Source organism: Colius striatus, chromosome 1 (assembly GCF_028858725.1).
Source record: "Colius striatus isolate bColStr4 chromosome 1, bColStr4.1.hap1, whole genome shotgun sequence".
Taxonomy (NCBI): domain Eukaryota; kingdom Metazoa; phylum Chordata; class Aves; order Coliiformes; family Coliidae; genus Colius; species Colius striatus.
Genome location: NC_084759.1, coordinates 68958799 through 68978292, shown reverse-complemented (window position 1 = coordinate 68978292; position 19494 = coordinate 68958799). Strand labels below are relative to the sequence as shown.

Here is a 19494-nt window from a genome sequence, read left to right as displayed (position 1 = left end):
TTTATCTGGTCTTAATATTTAATAAGCCTGATAGTCTGTGATCTCTGGAGTGAGAGCAGTTCTTTTGAAAACCACCTTGCGCTTCTGCTGTAGTTCTTGCCAGAGCCTTTAAATTCAGAGGTGTGTGTGCAACACTGTCTGGAGAGTAAAGCATTAATTATCAATTTTATGGTTCCATTCTCTTTTAAGCAGCTTGCAGAAAGAGTACTTCATTATGGCACAGCAGGACCTTGGTTTTGCAGCTGATCAGTGGCAACTAGTTTCAGGTTGCCTAGGGTGTGTACTTAGAGGTAAGTGACTCAGCAGAGCTGCTTGTCCAGACAGTGCTACAGCCTGCAAGTTCTTGTCCACTTGATGTAGAGTGACTCCCTAGGACCTAGACTTTTTCAGGGGGAGACGGTCATTGAATGCGCAGGAGATGTATGCAAAGTGCAAACTGCGTCCATCAGTGAAATGGCAACAGTCAAAGCTGCAGATAAAAGTCTGCTGATGTGCTAGAAAAGAACATCTGAGACTTCTCCATGAAGACAAACTATTATTTTTTTTATCTCCTGCCAAAAGCCATGGGGAATTTGAGGGAAATACTGAGTAAACTGGCTTAGTCAGCATCTGCAAACATAAGAGTGCTTTCATTTCCAAACTTCTGATTTGAACTCTGGTTTTGTCTTTGGATATACAGGAGCCAGTTTCCAAGGTTGCTAACTGTTCGCAGGTTTCCACCAGTTGGATTTACTTGTGGTAGCAGAACGTGTTCATTCTCTGCTTCTTGTGTCCCAAACGTGCTAGCTTGAGTTGGAAACTGCTGTGAAACAGCTCACTTTTCTGTTTTTTGGGCAGCCTAAGTAAAGAATCTGACTTCCTTAGTTTTGCAAACCCTTAGCCAGTAGAAAATCGTGCACAAATTACTAAAAGTATTTATCACTACATTGGTATATTTCACCAGGGAAATCCATGCTAAACATGATAATAAGGCTTTTGTGTAAGAAGTTGTTAGCTGAATTGAAAAGCATTGCTCTAAGTTACATGGTTTGAGAGTTTTGTAGAACTCTTCCAAAAATCTTTTCAGTTTTCAAACCCACAAAAGTCTTAAAAAGGTTTAGCAATTTACTTTCTGCTGACATCTAAAGGAAAAAACAGTAACTTGTCTTTTTTTTTTGGTGAGGTTTTTTTCTTTTTCCTCTAGAGGCTTGGAGTCAAATTTTGATAATTTAGTTGTTTCTTTAGTTATGTAAGTTCATAGAATCATAGAATGGTAGGGGTTGGGAGGGACCTTTAGAGATCATCTAGTCCAACCCCCCTTCAGAAGCAGGGTCACCTAGATCAGGTCACATAGGAACATGTCCAGGTGGGTCTTGAAGACCTCCAAGGAAGGAGACTCCACAACCCCTCTGGGCAGCCTGTGCCAGGGCTCCCTCACCTGAACAGTGAAATAGTTTTTTCTAATGTTTAAATGGAACTTTTTGTGTTCCAGCTTCATCCCATTACCCCTTGTCCTGTTGCTAGCTACTATAGAAAACAGGGATGTCCCAACTTCCTGACACCCACCCTTTAGATATTTGTAAATGTCAATAAAATCTCCCGTCAGTCTCCTCTTCTCCAGACTAAACAGCCCCAGTTCCCGCAGCCTTTCCTCATATGAAAGATGTTCCATTCCCCCGATTATCTTGGTGGCCCTGCGCTGGACTCTCTCCAGCGCCTCCCTGTCCCTCTTGAGCTGAGGAGCCCAGAACTGGACATAGGACTCTAGATGAGGCCTCAGCAGGGCAGAGTAGAGAGGGAGAAGAACCTCTGTTGACCTGCTGGCCACACTCTTCTTGATGCATCCCAGGGTGCCATTGATCTTCTTGGGCACGAGGGCACATTGCTGGCTCATATTTAGCTTATTATCAGTCAGGACTCCCAGGTTGTATATGCCTTGTAGGAAAAAAAAAAAAGAAAAAAAATCTCATTTTTGTCCTCATACTTCTTTAGATTTTCATTGTGAGCTTGAGCTTAAGCCTGACAAACAAATTTAATACTAAAGTTGGTGCTTATACATCACCACTGTAATTTGGGTTTTCTGGAGTTGAATACTGTTCTTTTTATTCCCCCCACTCATCTTGATGAACAATCAGAAAGATAAATTTGTGAGAAATCTTGCGAACTGCTAATGGCTGTTAAAAGGTAAATTGTTAAATGAGAACTCTTTTTTAAGTACACCAGGGACCTTCAATGTCCACAAAAAAATGAGCTTCACTTTATAGTACTTTTGTGGCTCTTTAACATGATCTTCACAAAGGAGATACAGTGTCTTCCTGTGGGGTGTAAGTGAACACACCTCTAATACTCTGATACATAATTAAACATAGCTTCTGGGATGTAGGAAGCATCATGTTGGGCTGGAAGCCTGAAGTGATGGGATGAAAGGAGAAGTTGCATATCCTCTGACTTGAAGGTTGGAGCAGTAATGTGAGGAATAGGGAAGCCTAGACTTTGACTGGTTTATTTTCTTTACCTCGTAAGATTGACTACTTGGAAGGAGACAAGATAACAGCTGTGTTTCCTACTGCCTCTGTGCAAGAGCCATTCACTTATCCTTAGTGGCTTCCCTAAATGTCAAAGTATACAGAGTGGTGATACCAGAACTAAGCTTGGTGAAGGCAAAATAGAAGCTTGTATTGAGTTCCCCTAGATACTTTACTTCCACTGAAGTCACTATGTGTTTCCTACGGATCCAGCTTTTGTACAGTGAGGGTATTGGTAAGTGCACATACACTGCCATTTAACCTTCAAAGTCATATGATAACAACTCTTGGAGTAAGTACTTCTTTAAGTTTCAAGAGGATTTTTTCCAGGTGTCTAGATGGTCATCTGTCTCTTAACTACATTGTCCAAAAGCAATAGTACTAGCATGTAATTTAAAAAAAAGATAAGCAGCTTCTTGTAAAGGCTTGAATGTTCTCTGGGGGCAGCTCTCTTTTAATGAGCAATGTTGACAGATGCAGATTGTCTCTGCACTTAAGTGCAGAGTGGTGTAACCCCTAAGCTACACAAAGTAATGTTTTGGGGTTTTTGTGTCAGTTTAAGCTGTTTATCTGATAGCAGAGCCCTAAGAGCCGCATCACTATTAAATGTACTTTTTTTTTCTTTTGTGGTTTGGCATGGCAGTTGCAAGCCAGTCAAAATGCATTATATTATATTGCATCTTGTTGTCACTGACACTTATGTTATTCTGTCAAGCATTTTCTTAGTCTAAAAGAAGAGTATCTTAGGAGAAGTGAAAGTGAAGTGAAGCCAGAATTAGCTGCTTAGTATTTGACTTGAAAAATCTAAATGGAAAAGTTAAAAAAATAAAAAGGCCATAAGTAGTGTGGCTTGCTTACACCTGAGAATGCAAAAAATGGTGAAGACGTGCATGGTGAGTACTGTCCTCTAGATTTATAGGAAGTGGAGTTACTTATGCTTCTGATGGCAAATGTGTAAGTTCCCAGGTCTAAATGAGCTAGACAGACATTGTTAACCCATTGTATTGATGAAAAATCATGTAATAAGAAACACCTTAAAGGAAGCTTGGAGGATATTTTGGTAATGCTTATCTGAAGCAGTCTTAAAAGTGTAGTGATGTGAAGCTAGTGAAACAGAAAGATCCTTCTGGTTTATCTTCTTCAAGAGGTACTCATCCACCTTGGGATGCAACAATTGGTTTCTAGTTGTTACTTTGCCTATGTACAAACCCAAAATGTTCTGTTTGTTCTTGAGGTATTATTTGTTTGAGTGAATATGCAGGGGAGAGGAATGAGTGGTCAAAAGACAGCATCAGTGAATAGCTTTATGTGCTTCAAATGCCTAGGATAAGAGCAAGCTCACAGGGTGCACAGTGGTTCTGCTCATGCAAGATCAGGCTTTAGAAAAATGTTTTACTCCTTACCTTTTCTTGTCTTGCACCAAGCCTCCATGGTGTCAGTAGCTGCTCTGAATGTCACTGTGTCAGATTATTCTATGTAATGAGAATTAGCTGCTCTTTAACAAATCTGATCTTACTAGCACTCGGCTGGCACCTTTGGACTTGAAAGGAACCTGAAATCATAGGTTCCCAAACACATCTGTGCCACTAATGAGACATGCTGGGATTAGAGTTCAGGTGAGATGCAGAGGGAAGCTGAAGCAGGTATGATTGCTCAGGCACTGTGCTGGCATCACTAATGCTAAAAGGGTTGGAAAGGATGGAAAACATGTCAGGCCAGAGCACCTGAGATCTATCAGGAGCTGTCCAGGAGACATCAGTCTGTAGTGAGGGCAGAGCAAGAAGGTTGTGACTGGGAACTGTAGGGTGAGTTTGGCTGGAGTAGGTGAAGCTTATACCAGTTTATAAGGGAAGGAGAGAGGTGCTAACAGGCTGAGTGGGAGGTTGGGAATTGCAGCTGTGGGACCTCTGGACAATGTGCTATTTGTGTGCAGGCTGAGCTTTTGGCTATCATTTCTTGTTGCGTCTTGAAGTACAATCTTTCTTCTTCCTCTGTAGCTCATGGGAATCAGTTAGGAAGAGAGAAGTGTCACAAAACTGCTCATGCACTGCAGGCTGCAGCAGCAGCCACTTGCCTGGCTTCTGCAGTTAATACTAAAACAACTGCTTAAATTTTACTCTACGTATGAAAACAGAAAATGCAGCCTTGGGCACATAATAGTTGATTTATTTCTTGGTTCAGTTGTTCATGGGGTATTAGAAGAGTATTTCCTGGCTTTTTTTTTTTTTCAGTTCTTAGCATGTAAAATTGAATGGATTTCAGAGTAGCTGGATCAACGAGTCAAACGGCTGTAGAGTGGGATTCAAAATTGTAATATGTTTGTGGGAAGGTCATGGCCACCAAAGTGCCTGTTCTTAGAGCAGCCATCCAGAAAGGCAAAACAGGGAACATGTGTCTTCCCAGCTCTGCTTTGGGAGACATCTGTAAGTGGTGAGTTTCCGCTATGAGATGGAATAGCCCATCTGTTGAGACAGCATGTTTTTGGATGTTACAATAACAAGACTTATGTGGTCAAACATAATGATCACAGAAAGCCAGAGCTGTCATCTTGCCACTGTTTCTGTTTCCTGGGTTGGTGTGTTTCCCAGTAAGCCACAAACTGTCTTGTTTACGAGTGTCAGTTGGTCCTCTACATGCAGCTACAAGGCATGAGACTTACTTCAGCAAAAAAATATTTCCTTGAAAATTCAGTTACCTCGAATCCTTCATCTGTTTTACAGATTGGAGGCTGTGTTGTCAGTAAATAGATGGGGCTTGGCACAAAAAGACCTTTAAGAAGTGGGAAGTACTGAGAAGTTCTCCATGAGACAACCCAAAACCTTTCTAATGCAGATTTTAGTTCATTCACCTTGCTCAGAGTTCTTCCTCTTCTTTTCCTTTTCTTGGGCCTCCATCCTAAGCAGAAATTCTCAGAAATGTTTTTTGGGATGAAAGTCTCCAGACATATCTGTCACTTTAAATATTCCTCAAATGAATGAAGGCCTGAGGCTGGGATGCAAACTCTTCACAACAAGGAAACAGGTTTATCTATAACTAACAGCTCTCCCTGTAGCTATTGTGGGGTCTTTGAACCCAAAACCCGTGGAGATGGCTATATGTCCTGCCCCGTCCCCACTCATCCTCTCCTCTTGTCAAACCTTCAAAATTAAATGACAGTGTCAGCAAAGAGATTGCTGCTGCTGCCTAATGAGTTTCAATTGGGTTGCAGATTGAAGCCTGACTCCTTGCAATGACAGATTAATAACCCCTTCTGCAGAAGCTTTACAGCATGGAGACGGGGGTGGGTAGAGGGGGGGAATAATTATTGTCTGGGCTATTTTCTTTTAAACTAGGAAGCTTAATTTCTTGATGGTGCCTGAGCCTGGTGATATTAGTGTAAAGCTTTTTGTAACAAATGGCTTGACATTATTATTTTTCAGACTCTGAAAAGCTTGTGGCCTCCTGTTTCTGTCATGCATATGCAAATGGCAACTAAAGAGGAAGCTTTCTGATGTATATCATAGAGCTGCTGCTGCTCCTGCTGTTTGTTCATCTTGGGTGCCTGCTAGTAAGGTCACCAACAGAAAAGCATATCAGTGTTTGGGGTTTTTCCTCATCTGGTTTAGAAATCTGTATTGAAAGAAAGGCTTCAGCTCTGCTGCTGCCTCAGGGGACTGGGGCCAGTTGCAGTTGACACCATGTTAGGGAGTCGCTTCTATATGGAGCAAGGGAAGGGAGCCATAGTGAGGGAGAGTTTGGTGTCTATGGTGGCCCATTCCTGCTTATGCCTCTAGGAATGTGTGTGGTGTTAGCGTGTATGGCTTTCACTGCCTTGGGTTTTCTAGCTAAGCAGGAACACTTGTAACATACAAAGACTTTTTAAAAATGTTATTTATAAAATATTTAACAGCAAATGCTTTGTCATGTCTGTATTGCATGAAACACTGCTTATATGGGAAATGAACTTCAAAAACATGTGAGTTAAGGTGAGTTGCAGACTGACCCTCCTTGCAATCTCAGAAAAATACTGTGCCTTTTTAAACTGTGATATCTTATTTCTAAATTGAGAGTGTCCCTTTAAATTGTCTTCTATGGCTTGTCTGAGCTCTTCCACTGAATCACTGCTGTAGCTAAGGATTGGCTCAGGGGCCTTGACTCAATCTTATGCTTGGACCAGAGGCCACATGTTATAATCACAGGACAGCAATTTCTTCTGAGGCTGGGTCTTAGGCTGTTTGGTATAGTGTGGGGTTGTGGTTTGTTGTTTGGTGGCTGGTTAGTGGATTTGGGGCTTTTTGTTTTTAACACTCTCTTCTGAATTTTAGATTCTAGGGGAGAAAGCAGGGAACAAATTTTCTTGCTGCTTATTTTGCTATGTATTTATGATCATATTTCTGTTGGATCAAATTAATTTTGCTGGAGTTTCAATTCTCCTGTGCAAATTTGAAGCTATATGTGGAACTTAATCATTCTTCAGAAACTAAGTATTGCAATGACAAAGAACCCTTCTGTTTAAATTGATAGTTTGATTTTTAAATTACTTTTTTCTACCTTAAACCAGTTGTTTAACCCCATCATCAGTAAGAACATGCATTACAGAATAAGGCATATCTGCCTGCTTCTGTAGCTCATGTCACTACATATGAGTATGTAAATCACATGAACATGACGTGATCTGAAAAAGAAATCATTCCCCTAGGAAAAAACAGAGCAATGGTTAGTCAGAAGGCATTTTTGACCATCACAGACACTCATGTGACTGTTCTGGAATTCAAGACTTGAGAGAAGGCGAGGGTGTGCATGGTCCACATTTGTCCAGCAGTGCAGAGCCAGCAAGTTAATTTGACCTTTATTTCACTACATATCCCAGAAACTTTGAGTAAACTGTTTATTTAAATTCAAAACTATATGTAGTTTGGCTTATTTAAAAAGTGAATAAAGTGCTTATTACAAAGATATCCTTGATAGTGTACTGCTATGTTTTCTTACAAGGAAGAATTACCGGCTTGTTGACTTTTAACTTCCTTATCTAAATTAGCCCTAAGGCAATGACAAAGCATGACCTTGAATGTTATTCAGCATTTCAGGTTTTGGATATCCCCAAAGTTTCCTTCAAGCTTCAAGAATTGGCATCAGCTGCCTCAGTTCCCTGTTGAAAAAATGTGTTGTTTAGGGTTTTTTCTTTTTTTACCAACCTGTGGTGAGGGCTTGTCTCGTGTTCATGCTGCTGAACATCAACTGCCAAAGGTGATGATTAATTTCAAAACAAGCTTCCCGTTTTTCAATTATTGCATCTTCTGCAGCAATGTGACAAGCTGATGAATGCCATGCTGGCAGCATTGCACCATTAATAAAGTAGCTAATAGATTAGTGATACTGAATGCAAAATGCTAAGAAAGGACTGGAGCTCTGCAGCTGCTTATGCTTAACCCTTCTTCTAAGGCTTGTATAGCAATATTGCTCTGCAATCCTCTAGGAAATAGAATGAATGCCAAGTAAACAGCATAAAGAGTGGGTTGATAGCACTTCTGGAGGTGGTAGGTAGTGCTTGATCTGATTTTTTCATGTTTGTTTTTAACGTGCAACATCACTGGCTCAGAAACAATGCTTGCATTACCAAGTAGGAAGCATTGAAACTTCCTCCAAAATCACTATCAAATTTTAAAATGTGTATTGCAAGGTTCAAAGGTTGACTTTGTTTCTAGGTTTTGGCTAGGATAGTTATTTTTCTTCCTAGTAGCTAGTACAGGCCTGTATTTTGAATTTGTGCTGAAAACAATGTTGATAACACAGGAATGTTGTAGTTATTGCTGTGCAGTGCTTGCACAGTATCAAGCCTTTTATGCTTCCCACCCTGCCCTGCCAGTGAGTGGACTGGGAGGTCTACAACAAGTTGGGAGGGAGCATGGTCAAGACAGCTGACCCCAACTAGCCAAAGGGCTATTCCATACCATACGTTGTCATGTCCAGTGTATAATCTGGAGGAAGTTGGTGAGGAAATGTGGATTGCTGCTTGACATTGGTCAGTAGCTGATGAGCAACTACTTCAATTACATTGAAGTGTATTACTTCATTTTTTTTCCTTGGATTTGATTTATCTCTTTCTGATTACATTCCTTTTCATTATAATTATTACTATTTTAAAAAATATTACAGTTGTCATTACATGTTATTTCATTTTAGTAGTTAAACTGTTCTTATCTTAATCTGTGAGTTTCACTTTTTTTCCCCTAATTCTCCTCCCTCTCGAGCAAGTGGCTGCATGCTGTTTAGTTACTGGCTGGATTTAAACCACAGCACCTTGTAGTAGGAAAAATACTTTCCATTGATATTTCAGACCATTTAAAGTAAAGTTTTCTAACTGTGATGTCTTGATGCACACAAACATCCTATAGTAAAACAGGCCATATGAGAAATGCTATGTATTATTGTAAGTAGTCTTTTGCCTTGAAAGTACATACGGGACTTTCTTTCATCCTTCTTGCCAAGTTTTTATCCATCTTTGTTTCTTTGTCTTCAAGCTGCTGAAAAGTTCAGTTTGGAAGTAGAGAGGGACAATCTAGACTTACAAATGTAAGAAACCCTTCTTTACATATTCTTTGTGTGTTTGGTTGTGTTTTTTTTCAAAAATGAGCAGGTATTTTACACACCACTGCCTTGCAGCACAAAGAAGCTGATGTTCACGTATCCAAAATGTACTTCTCTGCCTCTCTGTGGGCTGTGTGAAGGGGAAACAGTGTGTGCTGAGGTAGGACTTGGTCTTGCTGCTGACAATGCTGCCCAGCTTGATAGACCAGTCAATGGTTTGTGGAGTGTTGCTTTCAAAGCTTACTACTTTGCCTTTTTTTGGAAAAAAAAAAAAAAAGGGTAATTACTAGCAAGTGCTTTCTTTGATGTATCACAATATCTGATTTTCTGTAATTATGTGGCATTAACAGTGCCCTGTAGCCCAGGGCAGGGACAAGTCAGGGTGGATTGAGGAAGGGAAAACATCCCATTTCCTAGTCTACTGAATCACTTTGTCTTTTTTGATCAAATCCTATTATTGCTATTTCTTCTCCTCTGACATAGTTTTAGAGTTAGCACTGCAGATCGTCATTTAAAAAAACAACAATCCATCCCAAAACTCCAACACAACAGAAATCATAAAGATTGACCCAGAAGGCAGTCAAATTGCTTTTAAAGAAACCTTTGCAGTGCAAACTGTCTGAAGGGTCCAGATGTTCATGGGAAAGAGTATGACTCAGAAGAATCTAGGCTGAAAAAGATCTCTTGTTCAGCCTGCTGTGCACAGCAGGCCCCCACAGCTTTCAGAGGCATACTCAGGTGAGTTTTGGCTCTATGCAAGGATGGATATCATGCAGCTGTTGTGGACAGGCTGTTCTAGTGCTTAGCCATTTCACTGTTTTAAAAAAAACCCAGACCTTACCTTTCCCCTCACCTCACCCATTGCAACAAGTTTGTTATCTTCAGTCTTTATCACTGTGCACTCTTCAGAAGAGTCTGACCCTCTCTTTTCCGTCTTCAAACAGCAGAGGAGAGAGACTCCCGAGTTTCCTTCACGCTGAAGTGTGGTTAATATGAACTGCACTATGGAGGGAAAGACCCTCAGTATTCGATGCTTGGCTCTTTACCAGAAGCATATGAAAGAAACTGTATCTAAATGGGTTTAAGTTCACAGATTGGTATCCACTTTACTGATCTACAGTTTGAATTTGCTGATTGAACTGTTGCACAGTGTGAATACCTCTGGTGCCTGCGTATTGCCGCCTGCTGAAGCTCTCTGAATCCTCAGGACTACTTCTGCATCAGGGTAGGGAATTGGTCTGGAAACTGCAAGAGCACAGCTCTGACCAGGGACAGCCACTCACGGTTGTGTGTACCCATCTGAATCCATATCCTCACTGCAGTGACTTCTGTGCTCAAACAAAACTGGAAGTACATGTGCCATTTTAAACAGTGTATTGTTAGATTGGTGTTGACTATGTCTGAAGTCTAATTTTTTTTTTTTTTTTTTTAATCATCAGTAGTGATTTATTTTAAAAGGGAAGAAATATTCCTGGCTTTTTAATGCTTCATTTCCAGTAAGAAGTTCTTTGCATACCAGCTGCATGATCGACATTGTACAGACAAGATGCTGGCATAAATGCTTGCACTGTTAAAAGTGAGAATGCAAGTCATGCATACAGGGCATTAGGTATTAATTTTTGATAGTATCCTTTCTGACAGTCTTTGAGCAGTGACGTAAACTTTCTCTTGCAGCAGTTACCATAAACTCTAACTTTGAAACTAAGGTTCTTCTCAAATTTGTAAGTATTTATATCCCATTGCTAACTTTATTTAAGTTTTGTGACAATGTTGCAGTAAAAGACAGTGCTGGATTAGAAGCCTTGGAGGTTTCTTTCTTGAAGATACAAAATATTCTGAAGTAGGTATTAGCTCTGTTGATCCAGGTTCTACATAAACTCTTAACTAGTGAGAGCTTGAGGTGCAAAAGTGACATTGAGTTTGTGTACCAATTCTTCTGTATCCCTTCTTAGCCTCTAGCATCCATCCCTCCCCTTGCTTCTGAGTAAGCAAGAGAGCTATAATAAATGGATACGTTAACAGCTTAGAAGTGTAGAGTTATCCTGCTAGGTATTGCTTTGAGCAGTTCCAGATGGTTTGATGTTTTGTTTCTTTTTTTATTTGTGTTTTGGGTTTTTTTTTTTTCTGCAGCTGTAACTGATGTTCTGGCAATAGTTGAAAATCAGGTACCCAGAGAGAATTTATAGAGCATGCTCTGTCCTTCTGTTTAATGCCTAATGGCAGGCACCTTAGAAGGACATCTTTTCCAAAGCTGTGAAACAGGCTATTTGGTCTGCCTGAAAAGCACTTGGGTTATACTTTTTTATTTGAGACCTTGCAGGCTGACTAAACATATAAGCTTTGTTTGTGTTGTTTTATCAGTTGTGATGGGATGTAGAAATCATCTAACAAATCCAGTAACTTTTTAGTGTTAAAGACTTGATATTCATTGGAAAACTGCAACTAGTTTTCTATATTACATTTTTTTGGGGAAAAGCATTAATGACTTCAGAATTTCTGCAACTCACATCTCCGTCAAACGTGTCCAGCTGACACATTGCACTTAAATGTCCAGAACATATTATTTTGGGACTGTTATGGAAAATATAGCAAATATGACTGTACCTTTGTAAGGTTAGGAAACCTTCCCTTGAAGTAACTCATCCTTTGAACTACTAGGTGCCTAGTATCTTAGATAATGAAGCTGGCCATGGAGTTCGTGCAACTTTCTTGGCTCCCTTCATGGTTTTCCTACCCATTTCCTTTAGTGACTGAGCCATGGGTAGCATTAGGCAGTTGACTGCTTTGTCTGGCTTCTTGCCTTGACACTGGCCATCCCAGTCCTTTTGCAAGACAGCAGCCTGACGGTAGAATCAGATGTTCCTAAACTGCAAAGGTCATCCAGTTTGGTATTTTATCAGTAGAAGTTGTATGAAAGCAGGATATTTGCTTGTAGCTGTGTTAGCTTGGCCATAGGGACAATGGAGGGTTTACTGACGTTTCGCTTCAAATGTTAGGTATCAGTTGAAGATATGCCAATGATATACTTAAAACTTGTTTTAAAATAACTGGGATGTTTTATTGCTGGGGAAAAACATACAACAGAATTATATCCAGTTGTATGATGCAATCAAATCTCACTTTCTGGTGCCCCTTGCTAGTGCAATAGCAATGGGATTTTCCCTGTCTGCTTTTGTAATGAATTCCCTAAGGACAGTCTTTGGCCTAAAAAGCTATTACAACTATCGGTGTTCATCTCTATTCCCAGCTTAGTAGCAGTACAAATCTCGTTTTGTGCCATTACTGTGTATAAGATCACCTGTACAGTTTTCATTCTGGCTTCTGATTTACTACAGGATTTCTGTCTGATGATGGTTAGATCAGTTTGTAACATTGGCGATCTTTCTGATGTATTCTGTGAGCCTAGCTCCATCTAGGTGTGGGAGGGATGAGAGCAGCGGAAAGCTTTGGCTTCTTATCTGTCTGGGTTTGTGAAGACGTCTGTAGCCATAACCGGTAGTGCTAGCCGCTTGGAGGGGACTTGGCGTAACCTGTCAGTTTGCACAGCGCTGCATTTCCAACATATCTGTCATGCGTAGCTGTAAAATGCTCCAGGGTCATTAGGAGCATGCTTGTTTGAGCCTCCAAATTGAATTTCTCAGCATTTGACATTTCGGTAGAAGATTTATCTTGCTGAGGGAATTTCTTCCTCTGTGTTCTCTTTGAGAATGTACTTGTATTTTTTTTTTCTAAATAACATGCGTTTTAGTCTTCCAGTTACTTTTGAATGGTCTTGTTGCCACTGTGTTCTCTTGATTGTAGAGGAAGAGGCTGGAAGTGAGCCACCCACTAGTGTCACAGCTACTCCCTGCTGTGCTTGTCTAGCATTAAAAGCATATTTCCAGTCTGTACTTGAAAAGGATGTGTGCTCTTTGGTTGGCTTTTTGAGGATACAGTTTGGTTACTCATCACACTACACTATAAAGATAAGTCTGAGGATTTCTTTTTATTGTGTGTAGTAGGAGTTTTTTTTCTTTTTTCTTTACTCCTTGTTTGTTCTCTGGTTATTACCTGTCAACTTCACTTACCATTTGAGGAAAGAGATCTGTGGATGCAGAGTGAGGGTCACAGAGAGCAAAGCCAGCATTGACTGCTTACTTGTCAACAAAAGGTTCAAACATCCATCTTCATCTTGCAGTTGTCTGGAACAAGGATTACCTCGCATATCATCCTAAGGCGACAGGGGAGCCTTTAGTAAGTGGGTATCAATTTATTTTCTTACCAGACCAAAACCACTTTGACTGTTCTTATAAGTTCTCTCTGCAGAATAGCATTCTTGTATTTTTCCTTAGCATATTGTGGAAGAAAGTGTTCAGTTAAAACCTTGTGCTTCTCCAGCATCCTGGCATGGCCCTTCCATTAGGTTAGAAATTAATTTTTGTCACTGTTGGATGCATCCCTTATTTGACAGTGTTTTTTTCTGGTTGGATTTTATCTAGGCTGTCTGAGTAAATCTTTTTATATTCCTAAATCTCAGATCTCTTATTGCTCATTTTTTACCTTTATTTTTGTTTTTATGCAATGAGGAATATGCTTGCAAGAGACATAGAGCTAGCTTCCTTGTCCATCTCTTTTGAGTTTTAGTTGCAAAGTTTTCGGAGTATGCAGGACACTATGCAACAAGCATCGTTTGCTTGCTTAAAATTGCAAGGCAAAAGCCCCAACTTCTCTGCTGTGGTTGTAAAATATCATGGCAAACATCACTGTTTCAGCTCAGTTGTGGTCACGTGTTTTTTTTAGCGATCATTACTGCTTGAAATGGTGTATCTACTCAGTTCTATCTTTAGACAAGTGAAACATGTTTGTGTACTAGTGCTTAGCTTCTCACGCAACTCGAGGTTTATGTGTTAGAGGTGTGAATGAGGGTGAGGAAGAAGAAACATGAAATGGGGCAGATACCAGAGGCAGATACCAGATTTTATAAATTTGTCAGTAGTTTTGATGTGCTCAGGGCCTCTTTCCCTCTGCACAAAACTGATAGTAACAATTCACTGCAAAACATTTGATGCACATACACTTGTAAGACTCATGCATTATACCTTTAATATTCTTCGAAATCAGAAAGTTAAGAGTAGCAAATCAGCTTCATGGATATTTCATTCTGTTCCAGGACTCATAGTTGGGGTGATCTTGAGGTATGGGACTCCCTCTACCAGTGGCCATGACAAGCCGTTCAGCTGCTCGCAGGAGGACAGGCCCTTTACAACCCTCCTGGTCAACGTCAGCGGGAAGTTCTTTGAGTATACGCTCAAAGGGGAGATAAGCCCAGGGAAGATCCACAACGTGGAGCAAAATGATATGTTGCGAAAGGTGAGAGTAGACTGTTTCTGGGGCTTGGCTGAGTGTTTCTCCTTTATCTATGCTTCCCTCCCTCCTCCCCTCTCCATGCCATTTGAATATTAGGAGGTATCAAGTGTCTGTGTTCCTGACAGTAACAGCACTTCATGGCTTAATTCAAAAGCACCTTCCGTATTGTAACACTGCCAGTGAAACTGTGCTCTGTTGAGTGTATGTAGAGCTTTCCCAAAGCCCTTGATTGCTGTTGGACATTTCTAATGTCTGTAGAATTCACATAGACCAGATGAACAAAGCAAGTCTTATGCTGCCTTGTATAATACAATACTGCGGGAACTGGGGCTGTTTAGTCTGGAGAAGAGGAGACTGAGGGGAGATCTATTAACATTTACAAATATCTAAAGGGTGGGTGTCAGGAGGTTGGGACATCCCTTTTTTATATTGTAGCTGACAACAGGACAAGGGGTAATGGGATGAAGCTGGAACACAGAAAGTTCCACTAAAACATAGGAAAAAACTATTTCATTGTTCAGGTGAGGGAGCCCTGGCATAGGCTGCCCAGAGGGGTTGTGGAGTCTCCTTCCTTGGAGGTCTTCAAGACCTGCCTGGACACGTTCCTATGCGACCTGATCTAGGTGAATCTGCTTCTGCAGGGGGATTGGACTAGATGATCTCTAAAGGTCCCTTCCAACCCCTACCGTTCTATGGTTCTATGATGATAAAGAGAATTATTATTTCTAAGTAAAAAGTGATAGTTTCTTAGTGGTTTTTGCCCTGTTTATTGTCAGGAAATAGTTATGGCTTAAATCCCTATAATCCATCAAATCAGAGAGTCTGGTGTTGGAAGAGAAATTTATTTATCAACTGATCCTCGGATCTACTGTTTAGCTTCTTATTCTATTCTGTGTCTGGAGTTAACAACCTTTTGTTTGTATCAATGCTAGTCTTCAAAGTATAGGAATGAGACTTTAAGTTTTGTTATCTAAAAATACTTTTTTATTTCTGCTGACCGTGAAGAGGTGTCTATTTATATGTGCATGTCTACTTAAAATAAGTTAGTTGAAATAAACCCTGTTCTGGGAGTGCACACTTGTTCTGTTGTCCACTAACCTGTGCTTAGACAGGAGCTAGAGATCCTAGTTAATCTCATATGTGCACATGTTTTCTATTTATATTTTTAGGTGTTGGTTTCTGTTCCCTACAGTGTTATAATTTTTCATGGATATCTGGAGCTTCTACTGAAATACATGGAAATGATGTTATGATCACGGTTCCTGAAAGCCAGTCTTGTATCTGGCTTGATTAGCTTATGATAGCTGCAGGGGCTAGATTTGTCAAAAAAAAGCTAAAATAGCATTTCGTCTGCAGATATATGAACATCATTTACAAAGAGAGAACTTCTCTAGTGTCATATCTATTAGAGTTTTTTTAATTTGAGAAAGGAGACTGTATTTGGGTCTGCTGCAAGGTTATGACTGGTGGTGGATGTAACGCCTGTTTTCTCTAAATGCTGTTTACATAGATGCTGCTGCCTATATATAGATCTGGCTGTTTGGGAGGTTCAATTTAGCTATTTCAACAACCAAAAATAGTAGTTTTGAGAAAATGAAAGAGGAAAAAGACCTAACAATTTGTGTATGTCTGTTTCTAATGGGAGTTTCATATTTTATTTTTCAGGTAACATTTGACCCAGAAGTGTTTTTCAACATTCTGTTGCCTCCCATTATTTTTCATGCTGGTTATAGCCTGAAGAAAGTAAGTGTAATCCTTTCTGACAAAAATACCTTACCTCTCCTATTTTTTTTTTTTCTTTAATGTGGGGCTGGCAGTTTGTTCAGGAGTGCAGCCTTCATTTTCAGTATGTCCTTTCTTTTCTGGCAGTAAGAAAAATCTCATTTCTTCCATAGATGTTTAGGTCATGTTGGTTTATGTACTTTTTATTATAAGCACATTAAACTGTCTTTAATCTTGATTATTTGTTTTCCTTTGAACTTTGCCAGAGGTTAATGTCACTTTTGTTTAAAGTGAAAGACATCCTGCTATGAGTTGGTTTGGTCCTACTCAGTTATGCAAAATGGAGTAAGTTATGCTGAGAAGGGGATCCAAACCTAAACTGCATTGGGCATGTGCCAGACCCAGAATGGCAGAAGGACGCAGATTCTACTTTCACTTGAAGGTGCCACGAATTGGTTCTGGGTTTCAGTTTCACAGCTGACCCTTACATTTCTTATGAAAATGCCTGTGTGGAAAGCTTCCTTGTCAATAAGCTACTTCTACAATTTAATACAAATTTCAGATTTGGTTTATGCCATTTATTGAAGTTGGACAGAATTTACCTTGCAGTAATTGAAGTGTTTCTCTGAAAAGGAGTCTTTCTGTGTATTAATGCAAGCATAGTAGTGTGCTGTATGTTTTGAACAGGTGATATAACTTGTTTTAAATAAGTATATAAACATCTCTCCTATGCAGAGACACTTTTTCAGGAATTTGGGGTCGATTTTGGCTTACGCTTTTTTAGGAACAGCAGTCTCTTGTTTTATTATTGGGTAAGTGGACTCTGTGATATCATTTCCTTTCTATACTCAAATTAAAGTTGGTAAAGTGTATGTTGCGTCTTCCAGATGGCCTCAGTTTTGAAATTTGTTTGTTTGAGGACTTGATTTATCCTTCACATGAAATGCTAGTGTAATTTCTGCTGAGTTTACCCTGCTTGTTTACAATACTGTCCCTTGAAATTATATTGCCAAGTGTGAATTGCTTGACAAGTCCATAGTACTACAAAGCACTGTCAAGTTTTTGATGTCCAGAACAAAACCTTGCTAGACTGTGGCTGGAATGGCAGACCCTACTTATAATAATATTTTAGCTATCAAACTTCTGGAGAGGTCTCTTAATGCCTATGTGCATGTATATATCTGTCTTTGTCTACATATGTCTGTGTGTGTATGTACATATAAAATTTTGTGTGTTTGTACACATACATTTAGTTTAAGATAGCTTGTCACATTGGTTTACTTGCATGCAATCTTTCATGCTGCTAATATTGGTGTGTCTCATGTATAGATGTACTGAAATTCCTGAATTGCATAGGTGACCTTGATTAGTCTCTCGAGGAATTTCACTAGAGAAATACTTTGAAGGCTATTTTTAGCTCAGAGCTTTTGGACTATGTGCTGTGTTGGGAGAAGCAACATTGAGGGGAATTTTGAACAGGTAAATGTTCCTTTTGAAGGAAAAAAGAAACAAACTGTAGAGTCTGTGTACTAGTTGTGCAAATAGATTTTTTGCTTTGCTTACTGGTTTGAGATGATATCACTTAGTTCATAGGGAAAAAGGGAAAATCAATTTTGAGCACTTTTTGTTAAAGAGTGGCAGTGTTCCACAGAGATACAGCGTAACCAAGCCCACGGGAAATACTGTTGCATGTACTTTTCTTTTGTCTGTGTGAAGTGCACCGACTTGTTTGACTTGGACTGTTTTATCCTCTTTCCCTTCAGGAATCTCATGTACGGGGTTGTGAAACTAATGAAGTTGGTGGGTCAGCTCTCTGGTAAATTCTATTATACAGACTGCCTCCTCTTTGGAGCGATAATATCTGCCACTGATCCAGGTAGCTTGTTGAATATTTTTTAATAACCTCTCAAAGTAATCCCGTTGCTAGGATTTTTTGGCTGCATAGCACGAATATATTAACAGCACTTTGTTTTCAGTTATGTTATGCTAGTATCTCTGATCCTCTTCTCTGAAATGCGTGCCAATTGTGAGTGTTGTGAAAACTCATCTGTCACTTTTGGTGCATCAAGTTTGACACTGCAAATACATGAAATTATTATATTGTCTGGATAGCAGGACTACCTTCAACTACATTGCTTGGGGTATTGGATAATTTAAGGACAGTATTTGAGACTTTTAGATTGTGTGCAGGGAATTTTTTTTCTCCTTCAAATGAACTTCAAATTTTACAAGTTTAAGTAGAAGAATGATCTTCTGACTAAGTAATTTAAGCATTTGACAAAATGACCTAGTCATCCTTCGAAGTCCAGCAGGCTCACAGAAATGTGTCTGCTTGACAGGTCAATCTGGAGAGTTGGTGTGTATCAGGGCCAAGGTAGGGAGTGGTGAAGTATGAAGCTTGGCATTTAAAATAGCTCATCTGAGAAACTCAGTGGTGATTTGTTCAAAAACGGGAAGTAACTCCTATGATTGAGCTGTGCTCTGAACAGATGGTGGAAATAACTTATGGAAATAATCACCATGTGACTTTCGAAGTTCATATATAGGAACATCTTCAACATCATGGTCTCTCATGTCAGACTGAAGTTAATTGAAAGGATAGTTATAAATATTGAGCATTCATGCCCTTTTCAAGTTCTTTGTAAATGCACACTCTGATGGCATAGTGTATGCTTTGGGATACACTTATAGTTATTGGCACTATTTTACAAGGGCTGAAATAGTAAAGATATATCAACAATCCATATCACTTTTAAAAGTGACAAGAGCTGCACAACATTTTGCTGATCATCTTATATGGAACATGTTCTACAAAAAAAAAATTCAGGGTGTTGATACAAGTGCTTTGTCTGCCCCATGTCCCTTGATTAAGGGAGATTTCCTATAAATGCTGTGTAGATGGGAGGGTAATAGAGCCTTCTTCTAATGGAGCTGCCCTAAAACTGATGGTGGAATTGTTTACCTATAAATATGGCTAGTCTGTTTCCCAGTTTAAATTTGATCCTTTGCTTCAATTCCTGGGCTTTCTTGCTTTAGGGAAACTGGCAAGTCTGCTCTATCAGCTCATGGAATTGTTCCTGAACTCAATCAGTGTGGGTTTTTTTTCTCTTTTCTTTCTATAGTTACTGTGCTAGCAATATTTAATGAGCTGCACGCTGATGTTGATCTCTATGCCCTTCTGTTTGGGGAGAGCGTGTTGAATGATGCTGTTGCCATTGTATTATCTTCGTAAGTAACTGCCTGAATTTCTACTCTGAAATTACTTGATTGCTTTTGGTAATTGTGTAAAAGAAATGCCTTTTTTTTTTTTTTTGCCCCCGAGAAATGTTATTCTAAGTTTAAATGGTTTGTCTTG

General features: G+C 39.6%; 1 protein-coding gene across 2 annotated transcripts in view; it reads left to right on the top strand.

Moving 5' to 3' along the window:
* Positions 1 to 19494, top strand: part of SLC9A7 (solute carrier family 9 member A7) — a 75471-nt gene that overhangs the window by 22597 nt on the left and 33380 nt on the right. For both annotated transcript variants that reach the window (XM_061998267.1, XM_061998259.1), the window contains exons 2-6: positions 14221 to 14420; positions 16083 to 16160; positions 16875 to 16951; positions 17903 to 18015; positions 19262 to 19367. In XM_061998267.1, the coding sequence (XP_061854251.1) occupies positions 14221 to 14420; positions 16083 to 16160; positions 16875 to 16951; positions 17903 to 18015; positions 19262 to 19367 (574 nt within the window). The remainder of the gene's footprint in view (positions 1 to 14220; positions 14421 to 16082; positions 16161 to 16874; positions 16952 to 17902; positions 18016 to 19261; positions 19368 to 19494) is intronic.